Below are 23,064 nucleotides of genomic sequence, written 5' to 3'. Positions count from 1 at the left end.
TTGTATTTTGTTTGCTTTTGATACATGCACAATTACCACCATTGCCTCATGTAACATAATGTTTGCTCTTGTTTTCAGAGTGTCTGCCATTTATTGCAGTATTTTACCTCATGTGACATCCATCAGAGAGCTGCGTGAATAATTACCTGGTAATCTCCTCGGCACAATGCAAACGCCCACCTGAAATAGGTACCCAGTGAGGTCACACTGTTCGCATCGCCCTAACCTGCTCAAGGTTCATGTGACCTCAGTGACAGTCACAGCGACTGGATCACTGTTGCTCTAGGGTGTGCTGCTTCGTAGGCCTGCCCGCAAGACTGGAGATGAACTTCAGCATGGATTGTGGTGGACAGGCCTTCAAGGTTAACCCACAATTGACACCACTAGGGTACACCTGCTTGTGCTAAGACATCAAGCCTTCTAAGGTCTAGTGGGGCCTTCTACGGTCTAGCATGGGAATGTGCTCCCTCAGTACAGTGGTGTGGTGGACTGGTCATGAATGCGGAACCCGGTTCCCCAGTTCCAAATTCCACAGCTCTGGCCATAGTGCCACATCCCCACTGAACACCATACTTGCCCACTGAGAGAAACTCGCACTGCCTTCAGCTATAACCTAATTGTGCCCGCTATAAACACTTGGATGTGCTTCAATTCAAATTATGCACTTGATAAGAGTAATATGCTGCCTAAAAAAAAGGAGAAAAAAAAGCAACCACTCATAGGGAATGCAAAGCATGTGAAATGTAAGCAGAAACAACATGGTTACCTAAACGATCTCTCACTAACTATTCAGAAATCAGCGAGTGGTTTCACCTGAAAAGTTATGGACATGACTATAGGGCCCTGAAGGGAACCGTTTCACTGTCCATTGCTTACATCCTTACAAAACGTAAGCAGTATGGTATAAAAAGACCACATCCATAAACACAGAGCCATGGTACACATTGTGTTTTCCAATCCACCCATCAACCAGGTATTGCAGTATCTCCAGGAATGATACTCTCCCAACCTGGAAACAACAATGCTCTTCAAAGAAAGACGAGAAAATGAAAGTAGCACTTCACTGGCAAACTCTGTAAAGTGATGCTGGTGTATTTGGATGTAAAAAAAAACAATCTGGCCACTTTGCAACCCCTCTGTCTTGCTATTAGTTAGGTATTTAATTCTCATATAAGAAATTCTATTTCTCTACATGCTGCTGCACTTTGGATTTGAAAAATTAAAAAGAAGGGCATTTCTCGGCATTTTTGGATCCATTTCACAGGGAAGCAACAACAGGCACACACGAACGAAGCCGAGCCTCGTGGCATGCCTGGGCATACCAAAGTGCCCCCACCCTAACCCAAACCCACCGATGCAAAAAAAAACCCTCCCCAGCCCCAAAACTCACCTTTACTCTCCGACGCGCAGGAAGCAAATGGCTTCCTGTGCCTCAGAGAGCAAAGGGGAAACCTCCAATGACGTCAGCGCAGCTCGCGCGCTGACGTCATTGATGACGCGGGGGGGCGCGGGGAGGCAGGGGAAGGTCTTCCCCTGCCTTCCCAGTAAAAAAAAAAAAGATCGACCACTCGCGGGGGGAGCGCCAGCGCATCCCCCGTGGGTGGGTGCCATGACGAGTTGGACTCGTCATGGGCACAGCGCGACTGTGCTCCATGACGAGTCCAGCTCGTCATGGGCACAGAAGGGGTTAAAGAAAAAGCACCACACAGTATTTATATAAAAATACTTTCATTTATTACAGTACAATAATTAATACTTTGCTATATCTACTAGCCGGCGACATCAACAGGAATAAACAATAATACTTCATTTCCAATAAGGTAAGTAGCACAAAATACAGTGGTCTCCAGGGGGGAGACCAAACCATATACTAAGAGGACGGGACCTGGACCAGAGGACCCGGGGACACAAGGAACCACCCAAGGTAAGTACCCAGGAAACCCACGGAGGCTGTGTGCAGAGTGGTAACACAGCTGCATGCCCAATGGAAGTCAATGGAGAAGTTGTGGTAGCAGTTTTGCATAAGCACTCTTCCCAGAGACCCGAAGAATTCCCTTGGAGGACGGGAGGTTGGAGAGCCACCCCACCCGTGGATGCCCTGAAGACAGGTTACCTACACCAGGGAAGCCAGATGCATTGGGGGAGGAGATGCCGGAAACCTCCGTAGATGACAATGGAAGACTTGGAGAAAAGTGCCTCTGGAGAAGAAGGTGAAGTTCAGTGGAATCCAAGGATGGATTCTTGAAGTGAAGAACCTGCAAGCAGAGGGGACAGAGTCTATGCCACTTGTGAGTGACCAGGAGGCATTGAAGAGTAATGCCGACTGACATCTGACAGTTTATATTATTTAAAGACACCCTTGTTGCTGCAGCTGTGTGAGCCAGGTGGCACTGAGAAAGACCAGGAGCTGTGCACGAGCTGTCCCACATTGGATTTCGGTGACCAAGGGCTCGGTGTCCAACAGGAGCACCAACAAGCCTCGGTAGATACAACTGGCGTGGAGAACAAAGAAGGAGCAACATTGGGACCAGCAAGGTTCAAGGTGCTCACCACAACCAGGAGAGTCAGAGCGGGCCCGAAGTAAGCAGGGAAGCCAGCTGAAGTAGGAGAAGACCCTTAGGAGGACACACAGTCCGAAGGCACAAGAGTCGCAAGAGGACTTCCAGCAGCTTACCAAGGAGGAAGACCACGGTGCGGAGGATGTGTTGAGGACGCTGTACTTAGCAGGAAGAGATGCTGGAGACTGGAGCTTCTTGTAGCCAAAAGTGCAGAGCCAACAATCCTTGAAAACGGCAAGTTGACGCAGTGCACAGGGGTTCGGTCCCAGCGTTTGACGAGGGATACTGGCCTCAAAAGTGCAGAGAGGACAGGTCAGGCCTCGAGGAAGGTGCAGAACCACCACCTGTATTGCTGAGCCTTTCGAAGTCTATGGGATGTTGAGAGCAGACGGACGGTCAACTGCTTTGCTGTGCCTGCAGATGCAGGAGAGTGAGTCCTTCACTCGAAGGGAGATTACTCTGGGTGTCCTTGATGCCCACCGGTCTGTTGAAGATCCTGCAAGAAGCACAGACGAAGACTTGCAGAATAGGAAGACCAGGAGCTGCAGGAGTCTTCCTTGGTTCAGTCTCGGTTCCAAGCGAAGTCCAAGTGTCCAGATGGTAGAAGAGTGACATGGTTTCAGGCTTGAGTCTTGTCCCACGACGAATCTGAAGTGCCACCCACAGGTTAGCCCTTAAGTGCCCGAGGGAAAGGGCTTGAACGACTCTGGTCTCTCCCAGAGGAAGGGTGGACATAGGGGAAGATACACCATGTCCTTTTTCCAGTTTTGTGCCAGAACGGGAAGCAAGAGCTCCCTGAATTGTCTCAAACCGGAGAATGCTTCAAAGCAGTCTGGTGGCGCAGACAAGCACCCCCCACCCCAGCCAAATACACCAAGTCCTGTCTGGGAGGTGGTCACACCTCCCTGTGACAGGAAACCTACTGTTCTACCTTCCCCTGCTCAAGCATTGCTTAGCAGGAGGAGGGCAGAATTGCGTCTGTGGTCGGGAGTAGCTCTAGCTTGCTGTCAGACCCTGAAAAGCTGTTACTGGTAGTATGGGGATACCCCAAGAGAGCCCTCCCAGTGCATGGATCATACTTCGAACACTGGAATCTGTGTTGGGGTAGGATCCCAACATGTTTGATACCAAACATGACCGGGTTCAGTGCAGCCAATGTATAATTAAGCCTTATGTAATGACTGTCCACTATATGTATTAAAATAGCTGACCACGCTTACAAGAATCTACTCACTGGTATGTAGGGGTGTCCTGCTCATGCAGGGGCACCCTCACACTGGTAACCAAGCACCCTGCCCTCAGGACTGAAGAGCCTGCCATAGGGGTGGCTTATAAGTTTTGAATGTAGTGACCTCAGATATAAAGAAATGTTATCGGTCGTGAGAGGTGCAAGCACCAACTCACACATGCAGCAATGGCAGGCCTTTAGTCACAGTTTAAGTGGACTCCCATGGGTGGCACAATACATGCTGCAGCCCATGGGAGACCCCTAGTGTACTTATGCCCTGGGTACCTTAGTACCATATACTATGGACTTACAAGGGTACACCAGTAGCCAATTTTGGATGTAAAAAAGTACTTACCAGGGTCAGATTAGGGCAAAAACACAGGGGTCCTGGTTAGCAGGAGCCCTGTCAGACTAGTCAAAAACATACTGACACCAAGCAAAAAGTGGGTTTTACCATCAAAGCAGATCCTACTTTCCTACAATGACTATTCTCAAAGAAGCTCGTAGACCTACCTAGGGCATGCTACGAAGCTAAATGGAAAAGATGTTTGTTACTGTCACACTAAACTAATTAATCCATTTAAAGGCACAGTATAAAACATAATTGTTTACCGAATACATTTACAGTTCTCTGGGCTTGCATTCACATCCACTAGATTACATCTTGCAGCAGTAGCTGCCTATCTGCAAAATAGACAACACCTGTCTTTATTCAAAGTACCAGTTATTAAACCCTTCATGGAGGGTCTTAAGAGTGATTGCACCTCAGGTTCCACCTACACCCTCCTGGAATCCGAACGTTGCTCTCACAAGACTCATAGGTTCTCCATTTGAACCCCTACATAACTACCCCCTCCAATTTCTCTCTTGGATGGTTGCATTTCTAATTGCTATTACATCACTACGACGTGTTCGTAAGCTCCAGGCATTAACTTTAGAACAACCCTTCTTCCAACTTCACAGGGACAGGGTGGCCCTCCGCCCCAGCCCAAAATTCCTCTCAAGGTCTTCTTCCACTTTCCTCTCAACCAATCTATTGAGCTGCCAGTTTTCTATCCACAACCAGACTCAGTTGCTGAAAGGGCTTTCCATACATTAGACATCAAAGGAGCCATCACGTACTACATTGGTATAACTAAAACTTTAAAAAAAAAACAATACAAATGAAAGCCTATATCCACATTTGGCATAGCCAGATGGATAGTTAAGTGCATTCAAACATGTTACGTTAAAGCCAAAACATAGTTACCTACACCCCCTAGACCACACTCTACTTGAAAAATAGGGGCTTCCATGGCTTTCCTGGGTAACATCCCACTAGCTGACCTATGCAAAGCAGCTACATGGTCTGCACCACACACCTACACAGAGCATTATTGTTGGATATTCTAGCACGCCAACAAGCTAATGTAGGACAGGAAGCGCTACAAACACTTTTTCAAATAACAGCTACTCCCACATGTTAGCCACTGCTTTGAGGAGCACTGCTTTACAGTCTATGCAAAGCATGTGTATCTACAGCTCCACATGCTTCAAACGGATTAGGTTACCCTGTAAGCTTTTGTTCATGTCATGTAGTGGTGAAGATTCACATGCACTTACCTTCCTCCCCAGACACCTGTGGCCATTGCAGTTACCTTTACCTTCTTTTTTTGCTATACATAGACATCTCCTTACTACACTTACTTTACACTCCATTGTCACCCGCCTGCGGACAAACAATCTAACAATGGAGTCGATGCCCCTGCGCGTTATCACCAAGAGAAGTCACAGGAACTTGTGAATCGAAAGAATTCTTCAAAGAAAAATAACTTGCACTCATCCGGATCCTACACTAGATGGCAGGAGTATGCAAAGTGTGTGAATCAACAGCACTACATGCCATGAACAGATGCTTACAGGGTAAGTAACGTACTCATTATGTGCTAATAACTTTGACCCCATTTCACTAATTTGCTTAAAGGTTTGGCAGTAAGGTACAAAAAGGGGTGGTGATGGACGGAGCATCAGAACCAATCAAACACTCACACCCAGTCCACAGATCTGGGTTTGATCCATCACCATTCTTTAGCCCACTCTGCCACCCCAGTTCAGACATGGCCATATGCAAATCAGTCTGACCCTGTGCCTCATGGGAACAGTCCAGCACGAACTGCCAAGCCATGCCTTCCCTGGACCAGAAACAAGCTTCCTAGGTCCGGTTTCTGACATTTCAGCCGTCTTCAGCCAGGCTTGCTTGAATCCAATGGCGAAGTGAGCAAGGGACTCACGTCTGAGCATACCCTGCCAACTTATGGCGAACAAAGCGGTACAAAAAGGGGTGGTGATGGATGGAGCATCAGAACCAATCAAACACTCACACCCAGTCCACAGATCTGGGTTTGATCCATCACCATTCTTTAGCCCACTCTGCCACCCCAGTTCAGACATGGCCATATGCAAATCAGTCTGACCCTGTGCCTCATGGGACCAGTCCAGCATGAACTGCCAAGCCATGCCTTCCCTGGAACGGAAACAAGCTTCCTAGGACCGGTTTCTGGCATTTCAGCCGTCTTCAGCCAGGCTTGCTTGAATCCAGTGGCAAAGTGAGCAAGGGACTCGCGTCTGAGCATACCCTGCAACTTATGGCGAACAAAGCGGTACAAAAAGGGGTGGTGATGGACGGAGCATCAGAACCAATCAAACACTCACACCCAGTCCACAGATCTGGGTTTGATCCATCACCATTCTTTAGCCCACTCTGCCACCCCAGTTCAGACATGGCCATATGCAAATCAGTCTGACCCTGTGCCTCATGGCAATAGTCCAGCACGAACTGCCAAGCCATGCCTTCCCTGGACCAGAAACAAGCTTTCTAGGACCGGTTGGCAATTCGTGCTGGACTGTTCCCATGAGATAAAAGGGATGATCAAAACATCTTTTGTTCACTAATAATGTTTTGTGCTACTTGTACCTAAAAACAGAGTTGTCGTTTTGACTAGTCTTGGATTAATGAAAAGTTTATTTCTGATTTTCATGTAAAACATCTTTTTTTGTTTTTAAAACCATTGTGTTAAATTAGTGTGGCACAAAGGTGTTACTGCATTGATGGAGCAAAGGGTCTTCAGCACACCAACTATTTTTTGCTTTACGAAATAAGGACACTCTCCAAACGGTATAAGTGTTTTAGCATGCATCAGGTTCTGTTTCTTTATGCTTATAGATGAGCGAATAATACCTTTAATGGGCAGATGTTGGAACACTGTTGTGGAGAAATATTTCACTAAAGGAGAGCTGTCAATAGGCTAATTAAAGAGTGATCAGTAATTTATATGCCACCCTCGCATCATTAGGTCTCGCTGAGCCAAAGGTTCGAAGAGACATTTTGTATGTGGGAATTTCAAAGTGCTGCTGGCTGGCCTAACGCTTGCGTTCACGCGATCGTGCACGCACGCAGCCGGCCGCCAGCAGCACTTTGAAAACTCGTGCGTCATCGCGATCACTTTCGCTTTCAGAGCGATCGCGATCACGATGACGCACGCGCACACACAACTCCCACTTCTCCCCCTCCTCCACCACATATTGCGTCTCCGGCCGCTCGCGCGCGGCCAACGCTTCAACAGCACTCTTAGTGGTTACCCTGCCTCTGCTCCTGCCATGAAACCTTTGTGGCCACTTCATTTTTCAGCTTGACCTGTCACTTAGTCTTTTAATCTCCCCATGCCGTTCCCTACACCACCTCCCACAACAGTGCATGCCCCCAACATCACTCCGAGGTCGCTGCTTCTTCCAGCTCATGACGATGCTTTTTAAGCTGAGAAACCTGCTGTGCCGTCCGGTCTGTCGCATAAGTAAAAACATTTTCATTAAAAACAAGCAACACCTATTACGCTCCTTGTATGTCACTGTGTTCCCGTTACTGCAGCCCACTGCTCCCCTGTCCACCTCTGACAGAACTACTAATGGACGGTCCCCATCTAACTACTGCCTACTCCAACTCAAGCAAATGCAAGAACGATTGCATTGAAAGCTCACTGGGGACTGGAGATATGGATCCCGACGCCCACCAGCAGCTGACTCGAGTGTAAGTGAGGCCAGTCCGGACCAAGTCACCGTGACCCCAAAGTGCAGCAATAGAGCAGTTGCTCACCACTCGCATGGCACCTCCGCGGCATTCATCCCGCTACTGCTGGAACCGTGTAGTAAGTATAGCGGTGTGGCCCACGATTCTCAATGCTCCTATCGTACTTGGTTAGACCAGGAAGAGTCATTTTGCAGTGCTTAACGGTAAACGGCACTTAACTGTCCGCCTTTGGGCGTCCTTTGTCCTGGGCCCACACTCCTGCTAGGACAGCGCCTTTGTGAATGGAGCACTCCCAGAAGCAACAGTTATATCTGCAGATGGTAGAAAAAGGTCTGTTAGAAAGAGGCGGGTCATGCGACATGCTAATCGATACTGTGCGAGAATCAATCACGCAGTTCGTCGTGGGCAGTAAGAGCTATATAAAGGTAATCGTACCTATTACAGCAAACTATTCCCTGTAGGGAGTCATCAGCTGTTATCCCACCAGTCTTTCCCAAATACTTCGAAGTCAATTGTCTCCCCCGACTTACGAATGGTCTAGAAATGTTCCCCATGCACCATGTTTACTCACGAGTGGGTTTCAGAAAGCATTTTTTTTCTAGGCATGAATGTTCGATTTCATGTTTCTTTATTTAGCTTCTCTGTTCAATGTGCTCGTGATGCCGTTCTCTGATGCAATTAGGGTAAAATCACATACAGTTTGTATTTTCAGTTATATTTTCATCACGATGGTCTGTGACATTTTCGGGCCTGTGTATGACACATCTCATTGTCGGTAAGAGCAACAAAAAAGAGCTGAAGAAAGAAAGTGTGTTGAATGGATAATACACCAGCTGCAATGTTTGTGTGCCCATCTCTACTGACAAGGTCGATAGCTTGAATTAATTCTCTCGAGTGCATATGATAATGACAGTAGCGGCTGCTACTGACTAGGGGTGGTGAGCTGGGTGAAGGTGAAACGAGGGAGGGGGGCAATAATTAAAAAATAAAAAGCACTTACCTCTTTACCGACGAACGCCGCCTCTTCTTTGTCCGGCCTCCTGGCAGGAAGCACACAACCTCCCAGAATTCCCTGACCTGGTCTGAGCACCGTGGTTCGGTGCTCCGATAAGGGCTGGCAGGCTGTGCATGTTCTCCAACCAGGCTGTAATACAGCCTGTGTGGACAACATGCAGAGTGCGCATTACGCTTTGACCGCCCTGAGACAACAGGCCAAAGCATCATGTGCACTTTAGGTGCTGGCACCACTCCTACCCCTGTGACGCATGGGGAGCCCAGCCCCGCCACCCTGGCTTCAGCTGCAAGCTGAATGCAAAAAACCAAAATGATAATAACAAACGTTATTATCATTTAATTTTTTGCATTCATCTTGCAGCTGAAGCAGTGGGAGATGCTCCTCCGCCTTAGCCTTAGCGAAGGAGCAGCCACTGGATAATGATGAAAACAAGCATTTGCAATGCAATAGGTCTCGCATTTATGCGAGTTTGAGCTATTGACATTGCAAATAACAATGCCTTTTATTTTTGTTTTTGTTTTAAAAACATAAATAAAAGGCATTGTCATTTACAATGCCATTAGCTTAAACTCGGGAAACTGCGAGACCTATTGCATTGCAAATGCTTGTTTTTAGGTTGAGCCTGTGCTAGCGCGCATTCGCTGCTCTGGTGATCTGGTGTATGTACTGTACGGAGGAGAAGCCCCGCCCACATTTTTCTTTAGCTTGTGTCTGACCTTCATAAATGCTGGTGTCTAATTCCTTCATAGGCTTTTAGTCCCTCCTTATTGGCGTCAATGTCGCAATTTGTATCCTCCCATGGCTACTGGCCCCTTGACTTCGGTTCTTACTCGTAAGCACTATGTTCTTTAATGAGTTTGTCCTACATGAGGCACGATGTGCTTTTATTACATTCAGCGCTCTGTGCGCGCTTTCACTTTTAGGTGCCAGGGCAATCGCGACCACTTGTCTTTCTTTGCAGTCAGGCACCCCAGGATGCGAAGCACTCTCCATTAGAGCCCATTGTTTGGCGAAGGCCGCCCGTCTTTCTCTCTCCCTGCGTGTATGTTTCGCATTGTGCAGCCTCCCCCACCGCCGCTCTCGCCTCAACAGAGCACGGCTGGGGCTGAGCTCTCTGCTGTTTTCAATCCGCCTGCATGCTCCAGCTCCGCTGCGTCACTTCCGCCCAGCCAAGCCCCGCTGTGGTTCTGCGGCTCTGTTTGCAGGAGGAGAGTGGCTGCCGCGGGTGGTAAATACAGGTATGCGGGGAGGGTTGTGCGGCCAGTGCGGGGCACATCAGACCTGGGGCGGTCACTGGACAAGAAGGGCCCAGCCCACGGACAGTGTTGGGAGCTTCAGGCGTTCCAGTTCCGCACTGTCTCTCTTCCTTAAGTCCGCGGATAAGGTCCGCCTGGGGAATACTGTTGTTCTCCAGGCCTCCCCTGCCAAGGAGTCGCCCCTGCTTGAGCTGGGCTCACCATGGCGATAGCAGGGATGCGAACACTGTGCCAAACTCCTGCGGGGGTAGGTGGGGAAGTTTGAGTGCCAAGCACTGGCTTCAAGGTCATTCTGGCAATAGGGACAGATCCAGGGGTATGTCCATCTCAACCTCGGTGAGTGTAGAGCATGACACCATGCAAATTAGTAGACGCTTTCACCATCCCTGAAACGGTTGCTTCTCGACCACTCTCACTATTGAGTTATTTTGGTACCATAAACATGAGCGGGTGTGACCTGGACCATTGAGTGGAAAACTTATTTCTTGTGTCTAAAAGTGTGAAATACGTTATCTAGTGATGTTTTTAATGATGTATCCTGTGATCTATTTCTGTTACATTATGCAGTGTTAACAATCGAAAATTTCTATATTTATTACTAGCCTGAAGCATTGCCAACCCTATAAGGGAGTGGTCCAAGGTCTGGGTTGTCTCCGGTGTGTATCGACTGTGCAGATGTTTGTCCTGTTTTATGGCGCTGTGGGGACTCTTTAATTTATGAAATTCTATAAAGCCTGAATTCGGCACAAGGTCGTGCGTGCCTTTATTGTAGAAACTATGTTCCACAAGCATAACATAGCAACATGTCCAAAAAGTGTCTCCAAACTCGGGCAGCGCAGAGTCGTCCCCTGATTTCCCCCCCTGCCTTACCCTCCTCCCAACACCGTTGTCTGTCGCCAGAATGACACTAGCTTGGTGATTTCTTCCATAACCTAAGGTGTGCATACAGAGTTCTTATACATAAGGCAGTCGTCAAACACCTGTCCTTGGAACAAGTGGGATAAGTGCTGCATTCTTGTAATTGCTTAAGTGGGTAGCTTTTCCTCATACCCTCTCCACTTTATCCTCCCTTAACAGTTCCCAATGTATTCTCTTTCATTGATATCTCTTCTTCCCGTTTCTCCCCATCGTTATTGCCTGTTCACCCTGGAATAAAACGCTGTTCTCTGCATGGTGCTTAGGAACTATAACACCACCTATTATTAGATCTCCTCTATGCTTCTGTTTTTAGTAGCAGTTTAACTCTGTGCCTGTAGATCTTGTTAATTAATTAGCATTACCTCACTTATTTAGCATATTGAGAGCAGTGCAACACGTTGCCGTTATACATATAAGAATAGCAGTATTATAAGTTTTGCTTATATATGTGTGTTGGGAATCGCTTGGGTATTGTCTGTGGAATTGGAATTTGCCTAGCATTGTGACGGTAAGTTCCAATTCTATTAAGGACCCGGAGGCGAGGATTATGCTTTGTCTCTCTTCGCTTTATTACACACAAACTTGTACAGCAGCCAGAGATTTCGAAAAATTTCCAAAATACAAAAACTACAACTCCCTACAACCAGGGAGGAACACAAATACATAGTCCTTCCATTTCCATCGCGTTAGGTACATGGCGTCCTGTTTATCCTGTCACTACCTCTTTCTTCGCGTGAGTTACGCCATTCCATTACTAGCCCTGTTTTGAGCCATTGTTTCCAGGAAAAAGCAAAAGAAAGTAAGTCGAGGAAAAAATCTCCTACGACTAATATAACAAACAATCTACAAGGATCATGCCAAACTGTAGGCAATCACGTCATCAATACCACAGTAAAAGGATAAATCGTTTACTTACTGCCATACGGAAGGGTTCGCACCACTGTGCCGCGGCGGGATAATCCTCGTCTCCGTGTCCTTAATAGAATTGGAACTTACCGTCACGATGCTAGGCAAATTCTGATTCTATGGCAGGACCGGAGGCTTCGGATTATGCTAGTTCAAAGCTTACTTACTACCAACTGCGCCACATCCAGCACCGGTTTAAAATAAAACCTCTTAAAAGTGGAGTCGGAAGACCAATCAGCAGCATGCATCAAATCTTCCAAACGCGCTCCCAGCGCTAAAGCTTTAGAGGCCATGGCGCCCCTGGCTGAATGGGCGCCACACTGCTTCGTATCAATACCAGCTTCCTGCATGACCCAACATACCCACCTAGCTATGGTAGGAGAAGAGACCGCTTTGTGTGGTTTTTTGAGAGCTATCAACAGTTGTTGCTCGCCCGAAGTTCTAGCGTTAAGGCTTCATATGCCTTTAAACAGTCCACCACACACAGTTTCGGGTTATCTCTAAAAGCCGGATAGGAAACCGACCGTGAATGAGACTTAGTGCGCCGGCCGATTGTGAAAACGACCCCTTCCGGAGAAAAAGTTTGTGCCGAAATATCCAAAGCCCGGACGTCTGAAACTCTCCAACAGGAGACCAAGCACAGCAGCATAGCGAGCTTAGAAGACAACTCCTTCAAAGAAAGGAACTTATTGAGTTGCCAATAAATAAATAAATTCAACATAAGATTGACATCCCATAAAACGGAATAATGAGGCTCCGGTGGCAGTGACAACCGCATACCCCGCAAAAGTCTGCAGACTAAAGGATGTTCTCCCACCGGAGATCCGTCTGGCGGAGCATGACCCGCAGAAATTGCTGACCTGATCGCATTGATCGAACGATACGCCAACCCATCTGACGCCAACCTTGCCAAGAAATTCAAGATGGGTACGGCGTCCGCGACCACGGGATCCAGATTCCTTCGAAGGCACCAACGAACCTATCTCGACCAGGCGGATCGGTAACGTTTTGTGGTACTGTCTGCCCAAGCCTTTGACAAGAGGGTCTCAGCGTGTCTCGAAAGGCCCGGCAGCCCCCACTGGTGCCGGAAAGTCGCCGCACCATAAGGTGGAGCGTCCCCTGTGTGACTATCTGATGCGGAACTCCGTCCGGGTTCAGAAGCAGGTGAGGGCACCGGGGGAGTAGGATTGGAAAATCCCAGGAAAGTTCCAGAAGAACCGGAAACCAAACTTGAGACCTCCAACAAGGTGTCACCAGGGTTACCTCTGCCTTCTGCCGGCAGATCGGCGCCGCCGTCCTAGTTATCATGGAAAAAGGTGGAAACGCATAGCCCCGTTCCACGCTGCAATCCTGAAGGAAGGCATCCGTGGCTAGGGCCAGTGGGTCCGGTCTCCAACTGAAGAACCGGGGGACCTGATGGTCCAGCCGAGAGGCAAAGCGGTCCGCCGACAAGGGGCCCCAAAGAGTGTTCAACCACTGAAAAATTTGAGGGTCTAGTTTCCAAAGGCTGGAGTTGTAAAGATGCCTGGAATGCCAGTCCGCCACCCGATTGCTGTGGCCCGGAAGGTATTCCGCCGTGACCGAGATATGGTGGTCCAGGCCAAACCCCCAAAAGTCTTTCGCTAAATTCGCCAATGCCCAGGAACGGGTGCCTCCCAAGTGATTGACATACCGCACGGCAGAGATGTTGTCCATCTTCAAAAGGACGCAGGATTGAATCCTGTCCTTGGTCCAACATCGTACCGCAAACAAACCTGCTAGAACTTCTAAGCAGTTGATATGAAGAGCTTGCTCGTCCGAGGACCAAACCCCTCCGGTGGAGAAATCCCAGCAACGAGCGCCCCAGCCTGACCTGCTGGCGTCGGATTCTTTTACAAGGTCTGGAACCGAGTCGAAAATCGCGCGTCCGTTCCACGCCTCCATATGGGACAGCCACCATGCAATCTCCTCTTTTGCCTCTGCCGAGAGTGGAACCGAGAGATCGTACGACCGGCCCTTCCTCGAATGGTACGCCTTGAGTCGCTGGAGGGCTCAATAATGCAGGGGCCCCGGAAAGATCGCCTGAATCGAGGACGAAAGGAGACCCACCACACGAGCCAGGTGCCGCAAAGAGGTGTAAGGCTTGAAAATCGTTTGCCGCAATTCGTGGCGGATTTTCGCCATCTTCCTCGAGGGAAGCCTTAAGGACGTGTGGACTGAGTCCACTACGAACCCGAGAAATGTTACTGATTGTGAAGGTGCTAGAACCGACTTTGCCTCGTTGATGATAAAACCTAGGCTCTGTAAAAGAAACAGTTTGATTGAGCTGCCGCGATAGTATCCAAGGACATTGTGCCATAAGGAGGTCGTCCAAGTATATGCGTATGCCCTGAGCTCGGAGGAATTCCACCGCGGGATGGAGCACCTTGGTGAAGCACAAAGGGGCCGAGGAAAGACCGAATGGAAGAGCAGTGAATTTGTAAACCAGATCTCTCCATCAAAATTGAAGGAACCGTCGATTAGGGGGATGGATGGGAATCACCAAGTAAGCATCCTTCAAGTCTAAGCGTGCCATCCAGTCTGCTGGCAACAGGACGTCGCGAAGAAGATGGATCCCCTCCATCTTGAAATGACGGTACATCAACCAACCGTTGAATTCTTTGAGGTTGATAACCAGTCGGCGACCCCCGTCTGCTTTGTCTATCAGAAAAATATTGCTGAGAAAGCCCCGAGGGTGCAAAGTTGATCGGCGAATGGCTCCTTTGCGGAGCAATTCGGAGACCTCCTCGTCGATCAACTGTGCATCTGAGAAAGTAAATGTCAGCGGTCGAGGCCGTGCCTCCTGTCATGGGTTTCTGTAAAATTCTATATGGAAGCCCTGAACGGTCTGAAGAACCCATGCATCTGAGGTTATAGCTGCCCATGCATTTTGAAAAGTCGCTAGTCGACCGCCGATGCGAACTTGCACTGCTGGTATAACACTTACCACTGGAGTTGGCTCTGCTGGAATTGGACTTAAATGCTCCACGGCCTCTGAAACGCTGTCCACGCGTCGGGTAGAAGTTTGTGTAATTCGTGGTCGACTTATACTGTCCGCGACCAGAGCCTTGTCCCCTTGAGGGATTTTGTTGGAAACCTCGGCTGGACGAGTGGCCCCTGCCTCGTCCGGCACTGACGAAAACCCGCTGATTAAATACTATCTTGATGCTGGATTGAGCCTTGTCCAGCGAAGTGAATGTAGAAACAAACTTGCCTAATTCTTTAATGAAGCGCTCCCCGAACAAGCCACCCTGGGCCACCGCTCCAGCTTCCGAGGAGGCCAGGTCTCCCAGCTTTAGATCAAGCTTAATAAACAACGAGCGACGACGCTCGGTTGAAAGGGCGCAATTAACGTTGCCCATAAATATAATAGCCCACTGGGCCCAATTGGAGGGAACTTCTGGGGAAATGGGGGACCCTGACACCTTTGCCTCCTCCGCCATGTCTAATATCTTCGTCATCAGTCCGATAGCGTCGAGGAGCCTGTTCTGACAGGACCTCCAGGATCTATCTATACCCTTCCTAGGGTCCTTCACATACTTAGCCAGAAATGTGGCTGTTTTTGGATCCAATTCCGGCGTAGAAGCTATTTTGTCGGGCAGGGAAGGCCTCGGACACTCTGCTCGTAAACAAGCCCTGGCCGTAGACCGGGGGTGCATAATCTCGTCAGGATTAAGCATGTCCGCATCCTCCTCCAGCGGCACAGAAGTAGAAGGATTAGAAGACGGCCGCCACGGACGAGAAGATCCCGCCTCCTCGTCCGTGTCCCCTTGAGTATCATCATGACCTGACCCGGGGGAAGGAGGATCCAGAGTATCCTGAGGGGCGTCCATTGGAGGAGTCGCTGGGACGGCCAACGACGTTTTAGCCAAAAACGCTGTCTTTAGACGCGCAAAAGCATCCACGTCCACCCCTTCTGGGTGCTGTATTTTGGACGGCGGAGGACCCTCTGCAGGCTGCCCGCCGGAAGGCACCGGAGGATCAGACCGCGCCGCAGCCAACCTATTGCATTCCTGCACAATTCTGTCAGAAAGGCGCTGCTCCATAGGACCAACAACCTCATGGACCACCCGATAAATGGAAGAGTCCACGGCGTCAAAACATTCCTCATCCCAGGGCATATACTCCTGGACTTCCTCCTCGTAATAACCTGAGCAGCCATCCATAATGCAATAGAAGGTAAGTAACAATTGAATACAAACATAAGTGCACCGCACAGACAGGTGGCTAAAGGTAGGAGAACTACCAAATGGGGGCAGGCCGAGGACCCCAACGATCACAATGGGCTTGCACCAACCCAGAACGCGCTACTGCCCTCAGAACCCTGACAGAGCTAAACTGCCTCCCTGCGCGTTACTATTTAAAGTGAATGCAAAGTAATTGCTGAAAATGGTTATTGGCGCGTATAACGCGAGTGTACTGTTCAATTAGGGCCCACAATATGCACAAGAAACACCAGCGCCACTTCGCGCGTTCAACGCGGGTAAACCCGCTATACGGACACCCACCGGGGCATTCAATCGAGAATTGCGGGAAATACAGTCTGTTAATATGGACGTCTAAGGTGAGGCAGCAATGGGGACAAGGCTCTGATCCGTTACTGTCGCGGCGCGGAGAGCAACGAGACGAGCGAGTCCCCCTAGTGGCCCGAGAAGGCGCCGCAACAGCAGGGGGAGTGTCGGCCGCGTAGGAGCGGAAAAAACGTTCCCGCGGCCGGCTTAGGACTCTGAAATGGGAACACAATGGAACGCTCACATTAATTTGCACGTACAATCTTAAAAGAAATCATAGCGCTCACATTAACCCCAAAATATAGAACAAAGAAAGGAAACAACTTATCTGGCTGCGGGAGCAGCGAAGAAAGAGGAAGTGACAGGATAAACAGGACGCTATGTACCTAACGCGATGGAAACGGAATAAGGACTATGTGTATTCGTGTTCCTCCCTGGTTGTAGGGAGTTGTAGTATTGTAGTTTTTGTATTAATATGGTCCTTTTCGAAATTTTTCAAAATCTATATGGCTGCTGTACAAGTTTGTGTAATAAAGCGAAGAGAGACCAAGCATAATCCGAAGCCTCCGGTCCTGCCATAGAATTACGTTTGACAGCAGACATTCATTACTTTTAGGTCAGGAATACAGAACTGGTTAGGTCGTGCTTGCCCCATGTAAACCAATCTTATAAATAAAAAATACCTATATATGTACATAGGAGGTGCTTTGCTACTGCCCTTTTTAGGGCTTGCGCCTGCTTGCAGTGCGCAGCACTGCTCGCGCAGCGTGAGCCCTTTAGTAGGGGGTTTCAAAATGTACCTAGAAATGGCACAAGCTTGTGCGCGTGCATTTTCTTTTGTTAGGGGATTGGCTTGTGCATGTATTTCACAAACCGAGCACGCAATAGGCCAAAGGCGGGCGCATTGCTCCGCCCATGGCTTATTGGGGTCTGTTACACGCACCTGCCGTCACGTGGTTTCAATTATCGTGCCCAGACACGGGCGTGATAATTGAAGCCACATGTCTCGCTGTGGCGTGCGCACCACTCCCGGGCTTCTCCTTTTTTGGATCCATTTCACGGGGAAGTAAGTAAATGAAAAACCACTGACCTAGTGTTCTGTGTTGGAGTTGCATTAATATAGCTCTTATTACCCGCTATGAGGCACTGGAGAGCTCGCTGAATGGGTAGCATACTACAGCAAGGAGTGTGCTCGGAAAAAATGTTGGATGTGGCAATTGTTTTGGTGGTATGCGTGATGAGCAGTCTAATGCACTAATCGTGTCGCTATGGTAATGTAACTGTTACGTCTGTAGTGGAATGAAGTAGGGTGAAGAGAGTTTCACATGTTTGTTCTTGTGTACCATGGGATACCAGTTGTGGCACTTTTCCAAGTGTGGCTGCTGGAATAGCCTTTTGTTACATTTTGGAAACAATCTAAGAAGGACGCTTTCTTTAAAAATATTCGACCTTCGAGGAGCTGCGGGGAGTGAGTCCGTTCGAAACCGACCATCTGGAATTTTCACCTGGATGAGAGAATAGGTCTCATACTGTGCTTCAATGGCAGTAAGACTCAAGTGTTCGCAGACTGCTTGTACCTCTCCCGGCTCTCACAGATGGAGGAGACTGACATGGGTTCGACTGACCAGAATGGTTCAGCCCATGTTGAGGGCGCGTACCCTACCAATTTGACAATCGACGCAATATCTCACCTGCTCGATATCCTACCAGCTTGGGGAGTGCCCAAGGCAACGTTTTGGCATCACCCTTTGCGAAGGTACTTCCACGCGCCATGCCTCTGCTGCAGTGCAGAGCAAGCCCTCTGTCACGCAGCGCATATGTTGAACTTGTGCCAGGTGCTGTCCCTTGCGGCACCGGGTGCCACAGAGCACACCACTTGGGGAGGGAGAGGATGCCTGCGGTGAGGGCACTGCTCTAGTATTCTTAGTGGAAGGCCTCGGGCTCCTGTAACTTTAACAGTGGGATGCGCGCGTGTAACAGACGGGGGCAGTAGTGCGAACCCCCAATGACTGCAGTCCTCATGCAGCTACCAATGCGGGGCAGTTGTCTCCTGTTCTATACCTTGAGAGATGCTGTTAACCGACTCCCGGCTAACTCCAGGGCCTTGGCGTTGAGGACCATAATGGATGCCGGTGCTGTCCAAATTAAGTAAAAGACAAATTATGCAGCACATTTTGTGGTAGTATTATTTAATTACTGTCATTTTTAAAATGATTAACACTGTTTGGATGCAGGTTTCACCTCATTAGCACCAGTATACCATCCAGATGCAGTAATAATAAACAGAAAGGTGACCAATCAACCTTTGCGAAGGTACTTCCACTGCACAACAAAACGTGTTGCTGCATATTTGGTAACTTTTGCAGATTATGCAGCAGATAGTGGCTTATTTGGCAAATGCGGTAAATTACTTTGTATATGCGGAAAACGCAGCAGCTGCGTATTCACATAATTCCTGTGGCCATTCTTATATTTGTATCTTTCACTTCTGTGTTAATGAGAGTATGGCATAGTTTGTTCTAAATCTCGCTAGAAACTCTATTTCTTTCTATTGCCCTGCATTGACAGTTCAGACCGAACCTTCGCATTATTAAAGTTTGAGCGATTGGTGTTGCATTATTTAGCAATGCCAATAGCTCAAACTTTAATAATGTCAGCCCTATTGCATTGCAAATGCTTGTTATTTATTGGTGTGGTCAGCAGTCATTAACACTTTTGCTTACGCCCACCACAGCATTCAACAGGGGATGATGGGACTGCTCACACTGGCCATTGGATCTTTCTGATCACACATGCACATCTTTCTAACAAGCATTTGCAATGCAAAAGGTCTCACATTTGCTACAAGCAAGGCTGGCAGTAAAAGAACCGCAATTACTTGCCAGCCTTGCTTTTCGTAATCCGCGACTATGAGTACAAAGTGTGTGTTTATGCACCACTTGTAGGTTTAAAAAATATATAAATCAAAGGCATTGTCATTTACAACGCAAATATCTCAAAATATAATAAATGCAAGACATATTGCATTGCAAATGCTTGTTATAGTATGGTGTTGACATTGGTGTAGCGTTTCTGCCATTAGTAAGGCCTTTTAGCTCAGTGGCCTTTCTGGGGTTGCCTCTGCATGAGATTCTTAGGTTTCTTCCTCACACCACAGTCCCAGCCTTCTTTGCTGATCTGGACAGAGTGTCCTGGTCCATTTCCTGTTTTGCAGCATTGTTCTGTTGGTGTCAGATTGTGCTGTATGAGGGACTTCAATATGTTGTGCTGTGAAGCATTAAATTGTGCCTTCTGTTTAAAATAAATAATTCTTAGCAAATCTGCCAGAGGTATTCAATAATCCTTGTAAAGTTTAAAAAATATATATTCATTTCAAGAAGTTGTAATCCTCAGGGTGTCCGGTGTAACTCGTAAGTAACTTTTTTCCTTTCTTTTCAAACGTTAGATGCTTGGTAGAAATAGAATGTAATGTATTTGTGATTTTCAAATCTTTTTCGTAGTTCTTTATAGATCTACTTTATCATTTCATTTGTGCTGGGTTTAAACTGCAAAGTCCCCTAGTAACACAGGTATACAGAAAGACTAAATTCTGCTCTTTTTCTCAGGTATTGGATCCCAATATGGACCTTCGAACTGTGAAGCACTTAATTTGGAAGAGTGGAGGTGATCTTACTCTTCATTATAGGCAGAAATCAACATGAAAAGACTCAGATGGTTATTGTTTTCTTTGATCTTAATGTACTGGTTCAGAGAGTAGTACTGTAGGCGCTCTCTGGCCCTTTGAGGTTATCAAGACTTCCAGCGAGTGATTTGGTATGGGCAGAACTTGTACATTGAATTGAAGTGACTGTGACACCTGTAACATTGGAGGAGAAGAAAGGATCTGCCAAGATGAGGATGATGCGTTGGAGTGGCTCATGTTCGTAAGATTTACGGGAAGTCAACCTGTGCCCGTCATTATCTAAACAATGTATGTCCTCCTTATGTATATCCATAACATAATTTAATCATCTTTATGCGTGATATGAAACACTCTTTTGCCCATAGTTACTGTTAAGTCGATTTCCAAGCATGCACGCTCTTTTTAAGTACATTCCATCGTTAATGTATTCTGACCCTATTTTAACAGGTTTTTTTTCCCCACAGGAAAAAACAGCACATGCTTACATTCGAAACTAGTATATTCTGCACAACCTGAATCCACTTTTAACTCTGAAATAAGTATAGATTACCAGATTTGTTTAATTTCATAATCTCAAACATGCTATTGCAGCAAGGGTGATCTGCATCATTAGGATCAACTTTATGTAGCAGGGTGAATTGTGATGCTGTGCATCATAATTGAACAAGATATCTGTAAAACATTTTAGATGGCTGGAAAATCTAGTTCAAGTCCTGCATACTCTCTCAATGACATTTAAAAAGTCTTTCTGTGAAGAAGACAGGCAGCTGTTCTCTTATATATGGTATCTTTTTACCATTATACCTACTCCCAATTAATTTAAGAATTCCCTACTGTTTGTTCATTATAAAAATAGCAAAGCAAATAAATATAATATTTAGAATATGAAAATGAGTATTGATTTTGTTACTAAAGCTGGATACAGATCTTTTTTCATTCTGCGATCTTCCCAATCAGTCATATACTTGAATGTCTAATAAACCTATCAGACTTCACAATTCCGCCTTTCCAGGGTCTTTAATTGCCATTCTAACCCAAAAAATAGTTTCTGAAATGTGGCAGTATATTGTATCAGCATTCCAAATGTTTAGAAATATAGGTACATTTTACTGGCATATAGCTTACACTTTATTAGGAGCAGGTACGCTTCTTTATCTCATCTATCCCAGCCATATTTAAATTGAAACCACTGGAAATTAAAGACTGGGCAAGGTAAAAGAGAAGGTATATTATTTATCTTAGATTGATGGTGGGCAGAGATAGATTCCATAAATTCTTTGTTACTTTAACATTTTGTGGTGTTGGCTATCCAAGATTGTATAATTTTGATACGTTATACTAATTTGTTTCCAGGTTCACATTTTTGTTCAGCATCATACATTTTTGTCTCTGAAGTACTAAATATTATTAATTGTAATTGTTTTAATACAAACTTTCCTGTTACTTTTAATCATGTCTGATTCAATATTTGTTCTTATAAGCATGTGTCCTTCCTAGTAGTCTATTCCAAACCTTTTTCTTGTCTCATTTTCGTGGTTTAAAATGTGATGACATTTCACAACAACCAATCCCACTACTCCCTGCCCCCTTTAATAGATTAAAATCTGGTAGAATGGAACAAACCTGTCTGCAATGCCAAGAGATCTGTATTGAATGGATGTATATAATAAAATTATTTTTTTTAAGTATTTCTAATGTTTAAGCATGTTTATTATATTCCTAACGTGTCAAAAAGAACCACAATTTTTGCAGATTAGACTGAGAACTGGACACTGTATAAGAACTGCTGTGCCAAGATAGATGTACCTAATACCTTAATACTGTTAACCCTGCATAGATTCCATTTTTAAGTCTGATTCTAATGTCTTCAGCAAAATCAACTGTACTTAACAGAACCAGTATGTTTGAACCAGTGCTCATGTGCATTTTTAAAATACTTCTAGTCAAAGCAAAAATCGCCTGTAAACTACTTTGTGTGTATGTGAAACAGTAAGCAATCTATGGAGCAGCCCTACAACACTTCGAGAACAGTATCAACATCTACAACTCACAAGTCAACTCCCAAAATGGAACTTCTAAAAATTCATCATTGTCAAATCCTCAGCAATGGAATAATCCTTCTGGCACTACCCCAGCAACCAGACCTGACTTCTGAAAAGTACCTCAAACAACCCAATGTGACCGATTTCAGATGACTGCTCAAGACATTGAAGTGTTTAAGAATTCAAACTGTTTTCCTATCTTTGAGTTGAATGTCAGTCAGTGAAAACAGCTTATCTCCCTTCCACTTTTCAGAGTTCTCAACATCACAGGTATATTTTGCTCTTCAGATCTAGGGAATTATAAACAACAACAAAAAGTCCCTAGGAAGGAATGAATGAAGAAAGCAATCATTAAGGACCCAATCAGTGCTTATTTTTAAAGACTTGTCCAGCCGGACAGTGGTCATAAATTTTACTGACACAGTAATGAAGCAAAATTATCAAAGAAATTCTCAAAGTAGGACACAAGCCTGTGTCCCGTACAAATAATAGGGAGAGGAACAGAAACAACAAAAAGGTTCAGGCAAAAAACGTTTGTTGCAAATGGCAGGAATAGAGAGTGAACAAACAAACATTACATGGAACACCCTTGTGTATCATACTTAGTATTGCTAAGAACATATAGGGTGTTTACAAGTGTCGACGGCGTTTCGATCCTACAAACGAAATATTAGGATCATCATCAGGACAACATTGATTATGCCTGTACAGTTAAACCTGAATAGCCTTAAAAAAGAGGAGGGAAGAAGAGAGAAAAGCAAGATAACAGTTAGAAAGTAATAATTCAATAAACATGATTAAAAAGGGGGTTAAAAAGTCTGATCAAACACAATACTGTACGTCATCTTATATCAAGGAGCAAAGAGT

At 46.5% G+C, this 23,064-nt stretch overlaps 1 protein-coding gene across 2 annotated transcripts in view; it reads left to right on the top strand.

Annotated features, from left to right (window-relative positions):
• The window catches only part of LOC146789717 (WD repeat-containing protein 48-like), a 404,338-nt gene extending 382,495 nt beyond the window's left edge, over nt 1–21,843 (top strand). For both annotated transcript variants that reach the window (XM_085632054.1, XM_085632055.1), the window contains one exon: nt 20,079–21,843. In XM_085632054.1, the coding sequence (XP_085488180.1) occupies nt 20,079–20,174 (96 nt within the window). In that variant the 3' untranslated portion in view covers nt 20,175–21,843. The remainder of the gene's footprint in view (nt 1–20,078) is intronic.
• Nucleotides 21,844–23,064: the final 1,221 nt, after the last annotated feature.

This window comes from Triturus cristatus, chromosome 10, assembly GCF_964204655.1.
Source record: "Triturus cristatus chromosome 10, aTriCri1.1, whole genome shotgun sequence".
NCBI lineage: Eukaryota > Metazoa > Chordata > Amphibia > Caudata > Salamandridae > Triturus > Triturus cristatus.
Note: the sequence above shows the minus strand (reverse complement) of the source record. Positions and strands in the feature narration are given on the sequence as shown.